General features: G+C 37.9%; 1 protein-coding gene across 1 annotated transcript in view; it reads left to right on the top strand.

Moving 5' to 3' along the window:
- Positions 1–19,518, top strand: part of galntl6 (polypeptide N-acetylgalactosaminyltransferase like 6) — a 192,109-nt gene that overhangs the window by 147,811 nt on the left and 24,780 nt on the right. The window contains exon 6 of the mRNA XM_026260582.1: positions 13,271–13,456. Coding sequence (XP_026116367.1) covers positions 13,271–13,456 — 186 coding nt within the window. The remainder of the gene's footprint in view (positions 1–13,270; positions 13,457–19,518) is intronic.

Below are 19,518 nucleotides of genomic sequence, written 5' to 3'. Positions count from 1 at the left end.
TTTAAATCCACGGCAAGGGTAAAAGTGAATGTTTTGCCTCCCCATCCTCTACAACAAATAATGAAATAATTATCATTTACACTGGCAAAGGATTGCATTGTGCACCAGAAATGAATGCTGAGCTACGTGAGGGCACTACAGAAACTGTCTGGCAACTTAAGAATATGTATTACTACTGTACGCTTTTTTTTTTCACATTCTCCTCCCTCTCATGCACTCACTTATCTCCTCTCTTATCTCTTAAGAAACATATTCAGCTGCCGCTTCATTCATTAATCATTATATTTTTACTCTTAAACCCTCAGAGACCAAAACATCAATATTGATGATGTACGTTCTTCTTTCCCCTTTAAAAGTGTGTTTATGAAACCACTGGTTACAAAAATCATATTTTCTTGCATATTTTGTTTTTCGGGGTGAATTTTGGAAACGAAAAGAATTTTAGCACTGTCAAAATGAGGTGTAAAAGTGCATGTTTTGTGCATGTTTTGACTGTGAGTAGCTAAGGCTAGAATATGAATATGTTCATCTTAGAGAATCTCTCTAACATGCTCTGAACCTTCATGACCCTGAAATATTTCTACACCTTATTGACCTGGTTGAGCTGCCTATAAAGTATTGAATAAGAATATTTATATTTTCTGTTGCTTTGACCTTTACAAAAGTCTTCAGTAAGCTAGAAGGCCGAAGCACTCAAATAGTGAGTATTATGACTATTCCCATGCTTTTATCATGTTATTCTTTAATGTGAAGTGGATGAATGTACCGGCTTCAGCTGTCATCAAGTGCGCTATCATTAGCACAGAACATTCATTTACTATTTTAATGATGTGTTTTGTTTTCCTTTTGGGTTGTTTGTTTAAAAAGAAGGTCTTGCTTTGAAGCATAAATTGGAGTTAGTTATTTAGTTATAGTTCTCAGGTCTATTGTTGCCATCTGCATATTGTTGCATTATGCATAGTCGCCCAGGCACCATTTATACATTTACGATAATGCTGTAATTAGTGAAAGATGAATGCAACTGTTAATGATTTTAACAAACATTCAGGCTTCCACACCCTCATCAGAGTGAACATTTTTCAGAAATAGATTGTTCCTCTCTAGCAAGTCCATCACACCCCCTTGATCCTCTCTGTGTTCAGGGGAGGGGAAACGGTCGACCGCTGGAACACAGAACATGTCTCTTATGGGAATATTTGGCTAGTTTTAAAAGGTCAGGCACTCTGGCACTAACCCCAGCCATGGAAACTCTCTGCTGACACGGCCTCCTCCTCCAAATCACTTGACTTTCCGCTTAGTGCCTCGTGCTCTGAATGCTCTTCTCGCCTGAAAAACAAAGGTTTGTTCTGCTTTCTTGGATGTGCTGATTGCAACTTTCTATATTCTGCTTTCCAGATTACTTCTATTTGTCCTGTTCCAGCTCCATCTGTTGGCTTGGCTGTGGAGCAACTTGCTAATGAAGTCACTATTTAGAGAGACATTCCATTATTGGACTTCTTCTTAATAGCCTTTTTTAAAAATATAACCTGCTCGGTTGTAGATAAGTAAGGCCCGTTGCTCAGAATTTAGACTTTATGTCTTGTTTTCCATTGTTGTTGGTGTTTTATTGTGCTTTTTTTATAATAGCAGTGTTGTTCTCAGGGTCTATTTGAGTCTTTTATGTAATCCCCGTCTCCAGGACTCGAAAGCCCAAAATTAATGTTTGCGCTCATCCCGCGCTTGTTTATCAGCAGAGCGGAACAATGGGATTTCAAGGTGCTCTGTCAGTGGAATTCGTATGGCTGCTTTATTTTCTGTTTGTTTGTTTTTTTGTCTGTCTTGAAGACAAGGGACTTTATTGGATGTGCAATGCTGCATCCAGTGTTGTTTTTCATCTCTTGGAGAGGTGGTGGCTGCTCTCGTTCACTGTACACTGGATTTCTCAGCTGAGAGTCCGCAGAGGACATTTTGAGCAGACTGTTGTAATAACGTGTAGCGAAGGAACATTAGCTGCTGTCGTGAAGCATGCCAGGCCTGGAGTTTGAGCTGCTTCCTTCAGCCTCTGCTGGTGAAGTGAATCAGTAGCGCTGAGCTGACAAACATAGACCAGTAGTTCTACAGATTTTGTTTTGAGATGGATGGCGCTGGCCAATTATGATTTTGTCTTTCATCATTCCAAGCTGCTATTGGGCAAAATTACAAGGAACTAAGAGATCGTTCCAAAACAAATAGACAATACAAACTTTTCCAAAACAACCGAAGTAGTGCCTAAAGTTTGTTTGCTTGTTTAAAGTTATACTTATCTCTGAAACTTTATTTTTAAAGTTTCTGATGTATTTCTTTTTTGTTAGTTTTATTTTTTTTTGTGTGTGTGCCAAAGTCAATTTTCAGATTACAGTAATAAACTTTAAAACAAACAATCAATAAGAATAATACACAACTTACAATATAATCAGTATGACCCAGACTATATTAAAGATTAAATATGGATGTATTTGCAAAAAGGACATGATCACAATATAATAATAATGTGCATATAATAATAGATTTTAAGAACGTATTTTTAAAACTTCTGAAAACAATTTTGGTTCTTTATTTTTAAAAGCAAAATCATTTGAGAACCTCTGCTCTGAATAGCCTGAAAATCACATCAAATAATTGTCCTAGTAAAATGGTGTTGAGCTAATCTGTGATTTGCAGTACAAGGCATGTAATACGGTTTTATTGCCCTGTCAGTGCACATTACTGTGTCTCACCGCCACAACAATGCCTAAACTGTGCAAATTGCTGTTTGCCTGAGACATCACCTTTTCAAACAAACAGAATCTCACCCAAATGAAAAATTGATTCTAAAGCAGATTGTTTTCATGGACAGATAATGGGGTGCACTCAAGCTGTCTGCGTGATGCTTTGAGGCTTCAAATACATGAAATGACTTATAATTTCAAATGAATTACCATTAAAATGGCAAGGCTTGTTTATGTGTCTGTTTCCATTGTACCCTCCCCATCTTTGACATCACTAGTGTTGAATTGTGTCTGTCTTATAATTATAATAGAAGAAAAAACATTCAATATTGAATTTAGCACTGAAGTATTCATTAAATGCAATTGAACCTATTGTGTACTTTTTTCTTTTTTTTTATGAACATTTTTTAAACACCAAACAGTAAATGGCATAAGAATGCCAGATAAAACAAAGTGAGCATAAAGTTCTAGGTAGGTTGAGATACAAAAATAAATCCCTTGATTGCAGGGAATAATGCTAAGTGCAAAAATAAATAAAAATAAACTAAATAAATAAAATGCAAGGCACCATCTAATTGTGCATCGTAAGGATTGCAAAGTGAGCTGGCATAGCTTATAAAAGAAAGCAATAAATGCTTCTCCTATCTCTGGTGGTTGAAATCAAAGGTTGTGTGTCCAATAAAATTCTTCAGAATTCTATTTATCCTAGTTTTTTGCACAGCAAATTAATCTGTGTACTTATTAACCTTAATTTGCATAAGTGCATGATATAAGACTTGAATAAAAGCACTGTTGTGGCTGTTCATTGATTGAATGTTTCTCCAGGTTTAATAACTGCTCATCTATGTATAAGTGTTCATCAAACAGCACTCACTGCCATCTAACAAATGCCATTATAGAGCTCTGCTGACATTAAAAGGCCTTTATATGGCAGAAGAAATCCAGTGTTTTAACATGATGTGCAAATCAAAAGACTAGTAAAAGGGGAGATTCCCAAGGTCATTATCCTCCAGCTGGTCATATTGGGCTTTAAACATCTTCTCCGATTGCTAGTGAGATGCACTTGCACTTATATACATCATTTTGAAGATATGAACTACATTTACATTTAGTCATTTAGCTGATTATTTTATTCAAAGCGACTTAGAAATTAGGACAATGGAAGCAATCAAAATCAACAAAGGATTTTTATTATATAATAAATAAATAAAAATATATCAGATAGTATAAAAAAGAATAGAGCCAGCTATATATAACAGAAATATATATAAATATAAAGAAAACAAATACTTTATTTTACCTTTTACCTTTTTAAAGGAATTACCTTTGCTTCACACTTTGGTTGGCACACTTGTTTTGCCATTTATCTCAAACTTAAAAATGTCATCAAAATATCAGAGCGGCTTATTTCTCAGAACTAAATTAAACTTCTGTTAAATATTTTGATGGAATTTGTGCTTTTGCTCACTTAAAAACAAATGCCACTTGGTTTTATATTTTGCTATCTAATGCAATACATTCATACAATTTTAAATGAATAGTTCATCCAAAGAATGAAAATACTCTCATTATTTATTAAACTGATGTTATTCCAAACCCTTTTGAGATTTTCTTTTTCTTTTTCTGTTGAACATAAAAGGGCATAATTTGTTGAATATCTGTTTGTGAGAATCACAATTCAATTGCAATCCATTGTATTAAGAAAAAAAGATGTATTCTTAATGGTGCAAGAATGTCAGCCAAAAAAAAAAAAAAAAAAAAAATCCTATACATTTAACATGTATTCAGGTTTTGGTGGAAAAATAACATGTTATTGAATCAATTTTATAGTTAAATTGCATTGTCTGCCTTAGCTCCACTGTACACACCAGTCTGTCAGATGGCAGAAATGCACTTTTTATGTTGCTTTGTCCTAGCCCAAAAAAGTCAATAATCAGTAACAATGATCAAACTATTTAAAAATAAATAAACGCATTTAATAAAGCTTGAGTTTAAAGTAAGTTACAAAAAAATAAGCCAGTGGAATAATATATATATAAAAGCACTGATCAGAACTCGGTACTCAGTTTCACATCCCATATTAAGAGCCACAACTTTCCACAGCTCTGAAACATTCTGAACTCCAAGCATTGAGTGAGTGAATGCTCCCTGCTGGCCCCACAAACACCATTTCCATCAGCATGCAGGGGGTCTCCCATCCAAGAACAGGCCAGGCCCAAACCTGTTCTGCTTTATTGGATTGCCAGCACTTGGACACTTGGCAGTATGTGCAATGTTGTATTAGGTTTGATTCTATATTTCAGGTGAAATTATTATTTTTTTTTATTATTATTAATGCCATGTGATTGCTAGTTGCAATGTCATGTCAAAATTATGTCAAAAAAAAAAAAAAAACAGGGGAAAAACACAAATCTGGGAATAGTATCATAGAGAGGACCCTAATGTTCCTTAAAATTTTGTATAATTTAAAGATTATATGACAGGTTAAGGTTCATTTAGGTTGTGAAATGGTGGTCCGACTCCCCAAAAACTATTTCTGAATAATTCAAGATTAAATAAATAAAACAGCTGTTTTGGTTTGTTTAAAAAACTTTTTGACCTTTTTAGAGACCCTAAATTTAAACTTGTCTTAAAAATGGTCCAAACTGTTTTTTTTGGAGACTGTTGGGGGGAAATGTTCCATCTAGATATTCAATTTTGTGTTGATGAAAGAAAATCTACTGTTTGTCCTTGATGTTACAAAAAAATTAAGAATAAATGTCATTGTCTGGTTTTCTTTCAAACATGCACAATACTAATAGGCAGAGTGACATTAGTTCTGGTTTCCGTGTGTCTCGCTCTCCATGTATCCACCGCAGAGAATGGGGAGTGGGTTGTTTGGCTAGTAATCAGCTTGTGTAGTGCTTCATTGTTGCTTGACGTGCTTTCCGCTCCACACCGAGATGTATGACCTTGTCTCTTTCAATAGAGCCGCATTGAGCGACCGCTAAATCTTTCAAACAAAACCTGCCTTGTGTGGAGGCAGGCTTTCCATTAATGAGGGACCACTGCAGGCGCACACTTTCCTGCCGCGTCCAGAGAGATGCCGCATTTCCCCCTCAGCGATAAACAAACGAACGCTGTGATGTGGGCTCTATGAGAAGACTGGAGGGAGGCTAATGGAGGGGCTTCACCTCTCTGTTTCCCCTGCCGCTGTCTAGCCTCACCAACAATAGCCTGGCCAATTACCCACCTGGCCTTTGATTGGACGGCTGCGGCAGAGAGGGTGCTGGTCATCACAGTGGAGAAGTCACACTTCTCTTTGCCTTGACAGTTATTCCTGCTGCTCTCGTCCACAGGCAAACAAAGTTGGCGGATCAATAGGACCCAGGCCGGGTCTTTGTTCTTAGGCTATAGCAATTGTTGTCTGAAACACAAGCCGAATTAATTATCATACACCCTACGCAGCAAACTTTGTCAGAGGAATATCAATTGCTGTCCTCGCATATCAATATGTAGCTACCTCATCTTTAACTGTGATCGCCCACACAACTCCTCTACTTCTCCTGAAAATCTATGGCCAGGTCACTTGCCCTTTTTCATTTTTTGACATTTTAATGGGTTAATAAATCTTAGCGTTAAAGTTTGAGAAGTTTGACTTTGAAATTCAGTGAAAATGATGAGAAGAAAACATCCTTTTCTGAAACAGTCGACATGTTCCTAAACAGAATATGCCGCCTACTCAACCCAGAGTCCTGTAAGCTTGTGTTGAATCCTCTAGACAGCAGACTGTTGTGAATGTCTCTCTTTAACCCTAAAACCCAACATAAGCCTTTCACCTCCGAGGTCTTCTGTTTCCCATAGTCTCTGACTCGTGTTCAGCAGGAGGAGGAATACAGAAATATAATGAAACGTCTTTTTATTTCCCTCCTCCTCCATTTGAGATGTTTAATGTTGCATGAAAGAGCTTTTCTTTCGCAACAGATAATATTCGTGCTTCCGAGTAGAGGTTTGGTTGTAATTATAACCTCAAAGACCGCGTCCTTTCATACTCTAGAACTGATTGTGTTGAATGTTGAATGTTTTTTGTTAGCAGTTGTTTGGTGATGTTACCAGCGTAACAAAAAAATTGTATTCCTCGTCATTCAAAACATCTCCTGTTGTCTTCTATTGAAGAAAAAAAAGTTTGGATTACCAGGAATGTGGTTTTTCATTTGTGGGTGAACAATCCATTTAATCTTATCAGTGAAATTACTGACAAAAAACGCTTGTTAATGAAGTCTTTAGATTTTTTTTTTTTTCAGCGATAATGAAGATGAGACAAAATGCACATTATGACAGTAATTAAACCATTATATTAAAACATTCTGCTGATGACAATGACTATCACAAGAAAACGTAGACTAAAAGATATTAATAATACACTTACATTGTTATTTGAAGGAGTGAAATCTGGAAAGCGTATGATTGTTTCAATAATGTCAGGAATTGCTCTGCCTGAGCTCCATGAAATTAAAGTGAATGAACACAGCAGCTCAAATCGTTCACACATTTTGGTTAAATGTTGTCGCGTTTAATATATAAAACGTCCGTTTATTTTAATTTTGCACTTGTCAAACTGAAACATTGTTTTCATCAGGTGAAATTTTATGACAATTTAGTAACATTGACAAATTAGTTGATAAAACATGATAAAATATTGACTATATTGTAAGGATTTTATTAAATTTATTTATTTATTTTTGTGAAAAGACAAAAACAGTAAGTAAACTGTGTCAAAATAACACTTTCTGGTGCTATTTTGTAAAGTAAAACTGAAAACCTTTTTGATGGTCCTTAAGTCGCTGAAAAACAGTCCTGGAACAAATTATGTTGTGAATCTTGTTCACTTTTGTGCTCAATACCAGTTTCGATTTGAATTGAGGTTAGGCTCACATTTTAATTAGCTAGCAGCATCTTGAAGGTTTATGCCAAGTGTTGCAGAGAGGAACAATATTTAAAAGTTGTCTTGAAGTTGTTTTTGTTGTTGTTGTTGTTGTTTGTCTGTTAGCTTCTTAAATTATGAGAGTTTCAAATTCTTTTTTTTTGGTGCTTTGATGACCAAACTCTGAATGAAACTTGTCTCCCTGCATTTGAGAAAGGCTTATTGCAAAACAAAATAATTTGCCACATTGTCAGGCATTATTAGACATTTCCCTTGTTCTATGTTCAGGATCCCTTTGGGTTTCCTGCGCAGGACTTATTTTCTGCTCCTCTTTACATAATTGTGATTGAGTCTGAACATTGATTTCGCTGCAGAAATGGATTTATGAATGCTTCTAGGGAGTGCATATCTTCCCCCTCCCCCTGAGGAAAACAGAGGTTAAGTAAATCGAAGCCAACAAGCAGGGCAATAAGGGGGCCAGGTGCCTTTCTTTTATTCACACAGTGGCCAACGGCAGGCTTCAAAAACACACAGTATATTATAAATAAAGGCAGTGGCAATGGAGCGCTCAAGGTGCCTGTGCTTAGCGGATGTTTTATTCTCTGTGCCTGTTCTCTGGGGGCCACAGACAAATCCTGACTACAATGACAGCAGCATTACTGGAGCCCAATGACATGCATGCCGAGACAAAACAGCTAATTCATTCACTGTAATGTGTCCATTTCGGCAAGCCTGCACTAGCTAAATCACATTTAGTGAGGAAGGAATACTTGGTGAGTGATGCAACATGCCAAGATTGATAACCTAGTCATGTCGGAAATAGGGCACTTGTTTATCTTACAGTAAATGATTGATTTGCAGGGTTTTGCAGGTCTTGGATAAGTATAATGTAAATTAAGTAAAATTATACAGGGTGGAAACAACTTTAAATTGAGTAAATAAAAACAGGATTTAAATTTTTAGTGGACTGTCCGTTTAAGTTTGAGGTCAGCTACATTTTGTTCATGTTTTTGAAAAGTGTATCTTATGTTCACCAAAGCTGGAATTATTTGATGATTTTAAATTTGAATTATAAAAAAAAATTAAGATTCTGAAGCAAAATAAATCTGCTTCAGTGTAGAATAAATATGTGATTAATTCCAAAAAATCTTATATCAGTTTCTCAGCAGCATTTCTACAGTGTCTGTAATTGCACATAACACACAATCACCCAGAGACACACACAGTGTCTTTTGCATCCAGCTGTTTTTGTTGTACAAGCTTACATATTTATGTTACTAATTAACTTTGAAAAGCTAATTTTCACATTGTTCTTTGTTTGTATGTATGTGTGGCTCAATTGTGTGTCCTGACCCTATTAGATATTCTGTGTGTACATCTTTTGCTTTTCTGTTTTATTATGCCACACCACTCACCCCCAAATAACCTTAGAAACTCACTTTAAAGATCAAGATTCAAAGTGTCCTTTGATAGTTTGCAAAAAAGGATACCAAAGGGCACCATATGGTCAGAGCTGCAATTATAATCTTTTATGCCTCTCAGCTAATAATAGCGGATATTCGTTTGTCTGCCTATTACCAACCACACCAGTAAAACAATACAGTTCTAAGTGAGTTCATGCAGTAACTCAGCAACAATTAAAGCAAGTGACTCATTGGTGTGAATCTCTGGCTCGTTAATTTTGAATTGCAGAGACTGGTCATTTTAGCCCCTCTGTAGCTCTTATGAAGCAGTGTTCAGAGAGTCTCACATCTCACCAATGTTGATTTGAATGTGATTTGAAGGGTACAGTGCGGGAAGACATGCTCCTGTCTCAAAAACCATCAAAACATTGAACGGGGGCAAGTGGTTCTCGACCATCTGTCTTAATGACAGACCACCAGGGAAAGAGAAAAATGAAATTTTCCACCCAGGTTGGGAAGGTAGTGGCCCAGAGAGGTCTGTCTGCAAACCATCAAAGCAGAGAATGTGCCTGCCCTTCATCATGGCTTGTCAGCCATATGCCAGCGGGATACGAAACTTTGCCTTTTCCTCATAACTGTTTATTTGTCACTTCCTTCCCCAGCGCTCGGCCTGCCACGCATCAGCACCAATGATTTATGACCTCGTTTAATCAAGCGCTCGTAGAACATGGAAAAAAGAGAGAGAGAAAACCCACCTGACACTTTCGCTTCTGTGAGCCACTTACACTAACAACAGCGGCCTGGAAAAGTTTTGCGAGTCTCCTCCCCACCTCAGCTCAGTGGGATCAGAGAGCAGTGGCAACTCATATTGAGGCTGTCACTTTTATTGGGGCCATTTGTTTGAAAGCCAGACACCCTGGGAGTTGAGAAGAACAGAGGGAGCGAAAGGGAAAGCAACAAAAAGAAAGGGTTGAATGCAACTTTTGCATTGGCAGGTGACTTTGTCTGAGTTTAGTAGACAGTGAGGATGCAGCTGGAGGTTCCCTGAAGTGAGTTTGGCCTCTGGCCTGAAAAAAAAAGAACAAGAGAAACAGCAAACATTGCTGTTAGACGTCCACCAGATGCACGCCCCACATACTGTCTCCCCATCGGCTAATATACTCTTTTATTTTTCATCACAGATGTCCTGCTCTGTTTGGAATGTTTATAATTGCATTGGGGGCCTACAGTGAGCTCTCTATACACAAACCAGAAACTCTCTGAGGGGCTGAAGTGCTACTATCATTAAGTTGCCAATCTTTTCAGTGCCATATTAAAAAGAAATATGCAGTGCTCCATTTCTGACACAATGGGTCTTCTTTGGAGTTTACCGGACGTGTGTAGACATTATACATGTAAATATCATGTCACATGGTTTATTGTTAAATATATTCTCCCTTAGAAACAAAAGGGAAAAACAACAGATCAGAAGAAATTAAATGTATTACTAAAAATTTTCAGAATTAAAATAAAATTAATGATTGTTTTGATACAGGTTTCCTGAACACTCCTGCATATTGCCACTGGTTTAGACAAACAGCTTGCAATTGGTTGAGACAATGTTGTTGCAATTTTTTCAAAGCTCTGTAGTGTTATCCAGTGTGCACACCAAAAGTGAATTGAATTATTTGTGTGTGTAGATTAAATACAAAGTCAATGCAAAGAAACGAATGACACAAATTGGGCATTGTGATTGACGCAAACACAAGATATTCGTCTCAATAGCATCTTCGATGCAAGATGTAAAATTACACCTTGAGTGAGAAATTTACATGACGTCACGCAAGCCAATCAGCGAAGAGCTCATTGACATGTCCAATTTTACATGTCCGATTTTATCAGAAAATAGAAGACAGCATTATTATGTTATTATTCACGCGATTGGCATGAAAAAAAAACAAGTAACATAATACAAACATTTGCTTCTTTTTTGATGAGCACACACCATTAGGTTTCATTGGAAATTAATGCCCCGTCCACATGGAGACGTGATTCTGTGAATACGCACAATTTTTTTATCGGATAGGCGTTTCGTCCACACGGATCCGGCATTTTCATAAGGTGAAACCGCTATTTTTTGAAACCGGGTCCCAGAGTGGATAAATTTTAAAACGCTGTCTTTGCGTTTTCGTCTGGACGGCTAATCCGTATATTTTGTGAAACTATGACATCATCAGCCCACGTCTCCCCCCTAGTCAGACACCTCTACGTCACGTAACAGCAACAAAAACATGAACAAACACTGAACGATTGTCCTTTTATTAAATAACATTAACTCTGATTAATAAATGTATTGTTCCATGTTCGTTTGTGTATCACGCGCAAGGTTTATGAGCATAGTCCAAGTCTTCTTCTCTGTTTTTAGTGTATCTCTGTGGCAGAATTACAGTGCCACATACTAGTCTGGCATGTATACTACATCATTATGCGGTTTCGTGTGGACGCGGATATTTCTTGAGACGAGGAAAAAAAAGATCAGATTGGGGTAACCTCCGTCTCTGTGTGGACGGGGCCTAAGGCTTACATACATTCCTTCTGCATTTCAAGCTTACATAATTGCATAATTATTAGGCAAGTTGATATTCTGATCTTGTTTTTTTTTTATATAAACAAATTATAAATAAAGGCATGGCCATGACAATGAAATGCTCATTGGCTTGGAAATTATGCATGCACTGTAACTGACACTTTTAAATAGAAAACTATTTTTGACATGTTTGTATATAATTGGGTGGGGGGGGGGAAAGAAAGTAATTACAGATCATTACTGTCATTTCTAAGTACTTTAGTTCTCAAGTGCTCATGCTCATCCCTATTAGGGACACCACAGGTGTTGTGAATGTATATCAGCTGTTTAGAGATGCATTTTTCAAACATTGTTTGTGTGCTTTGAAAAAAAATGTAGTGTTTTGATTTGAAGACATCAGGATTGATGGAGCAGGAAGAACCATTATAGCATCCTTAAACTGAAAACGTTAGAGGTTTTTAAATGTATGAATGATTCCTTCTTGAAGTCACACATAACAGACAAACCTTTTAGTCAAAAGCATGACTCTTTTCATGTGCATAACTTTAATGATGCCTGCTTCATGGCTTTCATACGTAATGAAGAAATTTACCGGTCCTTTCAGTTCAAACCTTCCATCAACACATGGCTGCTGCACCTAATGGATTTATGTTATTGGTGGTAATCCAAAGCCCATGTATTTGGTACCTCCAAAGCATCTAAGTCAAATGTACACACATACACACTCATGCACAGACACAGCAGCTGGGAAGCGGTGATTGAGTTTGTGTAGGTATTAATGCTTTTTATTTGAATAATATGAAAACGGTTGACAAGCTGCAGCAAACTCCTGCTGCTTCTGAAAATGAACAAACAGTAATGTGTGGAAAGATAAGACTTCCCTCCATTTTTGTGTTCCCCATTTTGAAAGGACTGGCTTTGCTGTTTCTTTGTGCTGTCACTGAAAGGGGTCAAATACATTACCCACTCCCAGACTAGCACTAAGAAAATCTACTTTTTCCATCTGTTTCGCTTTTCGTTTGTGTTTCCATGTTCATGTAATTAAAGATGTTTGTGCTTTCATATTGGCTGAAAAACATTGCATTGAAAGCTAATTTACAAATGTAGCAGTGTTGGGCTATATATATAAATATATAAATTTAATGAGCTAATGCAGCAATTATGGAGCATTTTGTCATAATTTCACTATGTTGAGTTTTGAAAATGGAAATTTACTTGGATCCATCTGTGTGACTACATGAATCATTTTCATGGCTTTGACTGAGAAAGGGCAGTGAGTTCTAGAATCGGGCCTTTATGGTAATTTTTGGGTTAAGAAAACTCATTTCCAGCATGTAGAACCACTGCAGTTGAATCAAGTTTATCCAAAGAATTAACATTGGGTCTGTTTGTTCTGATTAATATTCTAGAAACGAAGATATTCAACAATTCATTTAAGTGTTAACAACGGTGGAATCTTATGGGGTGTTAAACATTAATGCCCTTGAATGGGGCCATGAGAATGGAGAAACAATTCCGAGATTAAATTACCGCACCACTGCACCGCAACACACGATCAATCCTCCTCCTTTTTCTTTTTAACAGAACACAAGCCTGGACTTATGTAATTTCCTTTTTTCCCTGTGCAGTCTTTCTAGTAATTTTTGTCTTTTTTTTCTGCCACTTTTTTCAGAGCACCTGAAGGCACATCTGGCGGAGTACATGTCCAGATTTCCTAAGGTCCGTATCGTGCGCACCAAAAAGCGAGAGGGTCTGATCCGCACACGGCTGCTGGGAGCATCGGTGGCTAGAGGAGAAGTCCTTACTTTCCTGGATTCTCACTGTGAAGCCAACATCAACTGGCTGCCACCCCTGCTCGGTGAGTCCAGATAAAACAAACTGCCTACCCTGGCGGCAGCACGTAGCCACAGATTTCTCAGTTTTTTTATGCCTGTGAGAAAACACAAGCCACTGAAAATCCCACAGAATGTTCTTTGTGCTTATCTTTCTCTTTTGAATCTAGCAATTTCAAAATTCAATTGCTTTTTCCCATCCAAAGTCTTTCCCCTGCAGCCGGTTGATTAAAAAAAAAAAACTAAAATCCTCCATCTCCTTGTTTCTTGTCTATGGCTTGTTCCTTTTATCACAGAAAAACCTTTCTTGTTTTCAGACTCATTGAGGATAGAATTTATACCGTATCCCACTGTGCCACATGAGCATTGCAAATCCAGACAGCTTTTGATGAGCATGACCCTGTTATAAGATGTATTAAAATGCCTACTTCAGCAATTTTTTTGCACATATTGATGCTTATTGATCTGATGCAAGCTTGGTTTTAAGTTAGTTGGCTTGATCTGGTTTTATTTTTATTTTTATGTATTTATTTTTTTTGCTGGGCTGAACATTAGGTGGTCGTCCCAGAGATGTGGGCACAGCACGGTGAGTTCTAATTGGGTACAGTGAGCTACGTATGTCCTTTGAGAGGCATGCTGGGATGCGGTCTGGCATGTATGATTAGAGTGGAGCTGATGTACAAGGTTACAGCAGGTACTATCTCGCGGGCCGTTTGAAATAGAGCTCTGGTCTGTTATGTGAAGGACTGGGCTACACCAGTCTTCTCATCAGATCATTGCTTGTTAGATAATACGCAAACAGACTATTTATAAATTAAATCTGGCCAGATACACCTATATTTTATGCCTTTAAAATGGATTGACCAAGGTAAACAAACTATATATATATATAATATTTACAATTTTGTATATTTTATATATATATAAATAAACCTTTGGCAGATCTAAGAGTGTTACCAGGGCTCCGAATTGCGACTAAAACAGGTCACATTTGCGACCAAAGATATTACATTTCGAGTTAAGTTTTTGCACCACTGGTGACTAGGCCTATGTATTTACATGTTATAACTTAAATATTTGCATGTAATGTCTTATTTCCTGATTGTTTTGTGATCGCATCATTTGCTATTTTCACGTATTAACTGAGACGATGCACATCAAAATTTTAGAGGAAAAAATTGCTGCGCAGAACTAACACACACCTGATAAACACAGCTCAGCTGTGCAGCATGAGAGAGATTGAAATGACAGAGACATGTGAAGTGAAAATTAGTGGTCGACCAATAATGGTTTAATCTTGGAAAGCAGGGAGGCTGATAGCCGATATAAAGCCGATATAATTTTTTATTCACATTTTAATTTATATTTAAGAAATCTGAAATAATTTGACAATGTATTAAAACATGTATGTGTAAAATGACATACTTATATGTTAGATGACAACATATTTTTCACAAATAAATAAATATTTAACAAAAATATAATTAAAAAGGAAGTGAACACTGTAACCAACAGGGCACTCAGTTTTCTGTTAAGTCAGTGTGCACTGGGAATAATATTTTTCAAATAAAGCCAGGGTAACACTCATTTTACATACAGCACACAGAGAAAATTACATGAATATGACAGTGGGTAAATGCATAAAGCGCAGCATAATTTTAAGTCATGAGTTAAAATTTTAAAGCATTCAATTAACACTCACCGACCGTCACACAGAAAACATGTGATCATGCTGGATAAAAATGCACACTTCACAAGATATCACAGGCTGGATTTCAACTAAGTTTGCAAGGTTTGTGATATTAAATGTTCATTAGTCATTCAAAGATTTCTTTAAATTGTATAAATGCGTATTTGCTTAATGCTGACTGCAAACGAGAAAGTATTATAATATCTGCCTTTCTATTAGGGGTGCACGATAAATACCATTTAATAATTAATGCGCATCTCATCTGTAAAGCCGGATATATAATCAGCTGTAAATTCCAACACCTGATGGAATTTACTGCTGATTAGAGAACCGACTTTACTGATGAAATGCGCATTAATAAATTGCCTATATTTATAATGTACCTCTACTAATAATATAAAAGCAATTGATTTAATACCTTTTGTATACATTAATTCCTTTGTCAAACTGTTCTATCTGACCATTGGACTGTTCTGTGTCATGGTTTGCCCGCATTTCTATTTCTTTTTGTTCTTATTTGGTCATGTTCCTGTCCTTTTTTAGTTTAATTAGTCATTCAGTGCACCTGCTTTTAGTAAGTACCCCTTGTAATTAAGTTCCTGTTTGTTCAGTCTTCCTCTGTCGGTTCTACTCATTACATTGATGTATTTCCTGTTGTCTCCAGTATTGATGCTCCCACCGTTCTATGGATTAAACTTGTGCCTCCAGCATGCTTCCTAAGGAATCAAGTGTGACAGAAGAACTGACCAACAACAGTTTAAATTGCTTGTTTTGTTTCTCGTTTTTGTTTTCATAGTATTTTCCTTATAGATCCCCTTGCCCTCCCTGAATACATCTTCCTCCTGTTGGAGCAGGGAGAAAAACGCTGGAGGGTCATACCAGACTATTTCTGGCTATTACCCATCTCACCACCTACCCAGTCAACACACTCTGCGCATTCTATGATACCAGCCTCGACCCAGCGTGCAGTGCGCCATCGTCCACAGATGGCCCTCAAAAGGAATTCACCACCTTTGTGGAGTGGACACTGGCAAGTGTGAGCATGGAGAGGAGCACCGTGGCTTAGGGTGAGCTGAGTATGGCACGGTGAAAGTGCCAAAATGAAGAGGAGAGGGCTCCAGCCCCCGAATCCGGTTCAGATAACACTCCAGTTCCCACTCCAAGAAGGTGCCCACTCCTAGAAAATGCCCATCCAGTGCCCGCTCCTAGAAAGTGCCCTCAAGTGTCCCCTCCTCCAAAGTGCAATCCTGTTCCTGTGTTTAGCCAAAAGGGGTTCTTGTTCTAAAGTTTAGCCCTGAATTTATGGAGGCTCACAAATGACTGCCCTCCCACCCACTCCTGCCTCCTCCTCTGCTGTTGTCTGGCAGCCCCTCTCCTCACCTTCAGTGTCACTGTGGCTGGAATTTCCATTGACTCTGCCTCCAGCCTCCAAGGCCTAGACTCCGCCTCGGCCCGTTGACCCGTCGGATCCACCATGGCTCCTAGCTGCCTCCTCTCCGCAGTCCACTAGCTCCGCCGGGCTCCCTTGTCCCTCCAGCGTCTACCGTCCTGCACTTTTGAACACCACTCCTCTGGTTTTGCCTTCATCCCTCCGGCTCCAACTCAGTCCTCTGTCACTCTAGCTCCACCATGGCCTCTCGGATCCACATCTTCGCATCGGTAACCTATGCCATCGGCTCCACCTAGGACCTCCGGATCCTCCCCGATACCCTGGCTCATCGGCTCTCCGTCTCCGCCTCGGGCTCCTCCACCACCTGCTCTGCTGTCATTGGTCAGCCTCATGGAGTCACCAGCCATTTCTCCACCATGGCTTCTCCCTCCATCGGCTTCACCATGGGCCGTCATTATAGCTGTGGCCTGGACTAGCTGGATTCCTCCTGCTCCATGTCCCTCCTGTCTCCTTCCTGGCTCCTCCCTCCTTTGTCTCCTCCCTGAACTCTGGAACTATTTTAAATAGTCATTCAGTGCACTTGTTAAGTAATTATCCTGTATTTATGTTCATGTTTGTGCAGTCTTCCTCTGCCAATACGTTGTTTTGTTTCCTGTTGACTCTAGCATTGATGTACCCATGTGTTCTATAGCAGCAGTTTTCAACTCCAGTCCTTGCACCCATTTTTACCAAGGTTGGAACTAAATTTTGCAAGACTGATGCTCTCCAGGACAGATCTGATGCAAATTATTTCTATTTCAAATAAATGCCGTTCTTTAGAACTTAATGTTCCTTAAAGTATCCATGAAAAAAAAAATTATACCAGTACTAGTTTCTACAAATACATAAAATATGTAATATAAAACAGTTATTTTAAATTGTTATAATAATTCAAGATGTTTTAGATCAAAGAAATGGAGCCTCACAGTAAAATAAATGCTGAGCACATTTTACAATAAATGCTGCACATATTACAATACATTCTAAGCATCACAGACATCTTTAAAATAAATAATGTAAGGAAGAAAATTAAAATGAGAACTACTTCTGAAGCTGACCCTAGTAATTGCAGTTTTCCCTGATGTCTGTATTAATTAAATTATTGATTTATGTCAGACAGCATGCCAACAGCACTTTTGCCACAAACTTTTACCTAGAAAGTTGTATTAAAGGTGCACCAGACAGATTTGTACGGATTTGTGGATAGAGAGAAGTGCATGCAGGAGTCATTCGATAAAAAGTCTTTAATTCCAGCTTAAACTCAGGAGAAGAGAAAGGACAACCACACACATCTAAGCTCAAACTAATACAGGAGAAAGGAACTCGGGAGAACACAGGGCTTAAATGAACTGAGACAAATGATAATTAATTAACACAGGTGGAATAAAATGAACTTATCAAGGAACACATGAAAACTAGGTGGAACAGAAACACAGGGAAATATAAACCAAAATGGAAGATAAATGTGACACAGACAGCAACGTGAAATTTAGCTTTAGTTACATGATTGATGACAGTCAAAATAAATGAGGATAATACCTACCCAGACAGTATTACATTTTATCAGAGGATCACTGAAAAACAGTAATTTCCTCTGTAATTTTTACTATGGTTGTGTGAAAATGCATGAAGTATAGTCATAAAGTATGTCTTAGAAACACAAATGTAGCTGACCTCCACAGAGAAAATGATTCCCCTTTGGATAGAGCTTATGTCTTCTGTAGGATAATCCAGCATCTCCAAAACAACTAAAATTTCTTTGTGCCAGAATTGTGTCCTCCTAAGTGTGATCTTTGTGTCCTTTGTCTTCAAATTGTTTTAGAAATGCACTAAAATGTTGTTACAATGTGCAGTCTGGTCTGCCTGGTTTGATCCTGTTTTGCTACTCTTACAGAAATCAATCCAATCTAATTCATAAATATCTCCTTAGTCTTCCTCTAAATTTTTCTTCATTTGTCTTTGTCAACTGGGCAGACGGCAGATGGAGTCCTTGGTTTTCAGATTAGAATACTTAAATACATCCGCAACAGGATAAAGAATCAAACAAAGGATTCATCCCCAGTAAGCGGCACAGCAGAGCGGGTTCTTATGGAAGGAAAGTGGATACTCTGCGCCAGAGAGAAAACAAAGGCATGATATGTGAGTGTTGGCAGGAGAATGCAGGTGGTTGTTTGTGCGGTAGCTTTTTAGGAAAGCCTGTTCTTGAACTGACACACACACACACACACACATAAGTAAATGCAAAGCCAACAGCTCTCGACAGAAAACGTCCTCTATCCTAACTAAAGACACAAAGCAGACAGTAAATACTTAATTTAATCATAACAGCTATTTGTAGAATTCCACTGCAATACGTGTATTCTTGTAATTTGTGCTTAGTTGTAATTAAGCTACTGGTATACTAACAGAATTGCTTATATTCACTATACAACAATAGAAAAGGCACTGAAATTCGTCTGCTGCAGGAGAAACCCAACAGATTATAGCCCCACATCTCTCGACTGGCTATCCTCTAATACTGAGCACAGTTGAGCTTGACTAGTATCTGGATGGGAGACCTCCTGAGAAGTGGCTAAATTGCTCTGACCACACAGTTATCATTGGTGAGGACAGTGTTTTGGTTGCCATCACATCATATGGATTGATGCTGGATGTTTGTGAAGGTTGATGACTAGTGTTACAAAAAAAAACATACAACCTACATGCACCTCATTCCAACTTTTCAAATTTGTGTTATATGAATTTCCTTTTAAAGGGGTCTTGGAAAAGCTTTACCATATTTTTAAAATTTATTTTTGCTGCTTTTCAAAAGCCTTTTGCATTGATTTTTACTATAACCCTCTTCCCACACTTGGGGCCAGATTAACTAACTGTCTTCTGGCATTAAAATAGTACTGTCAGGAATTACTAAAGATTTAAAGATTTTAGAATTAGTGCTGACAAGGCGTGGACAGTTATTTTTACTCCTG

The sequence above is a fragment of the Carassius auratus genome, unplaced genomic scaffold (assembly GCF_003368295.1).
Source record: "Carassius auratus strain Wakin unplaced genomic scaffold, ASM336829v1 scaf_tig00215565, whole genome shotgun sequence".
Classification (NCBI taxonomy): Eukaryota; Metazoa; Chordata; class Actinopteri; order Cypriniformes; family Cyprinidae; genus Carassius; species Carassius auratus.
Note: the sequence above shows the minus strand (reverse complement) of the source record. Positions and strands in the feature narration are given on the sequence as shown.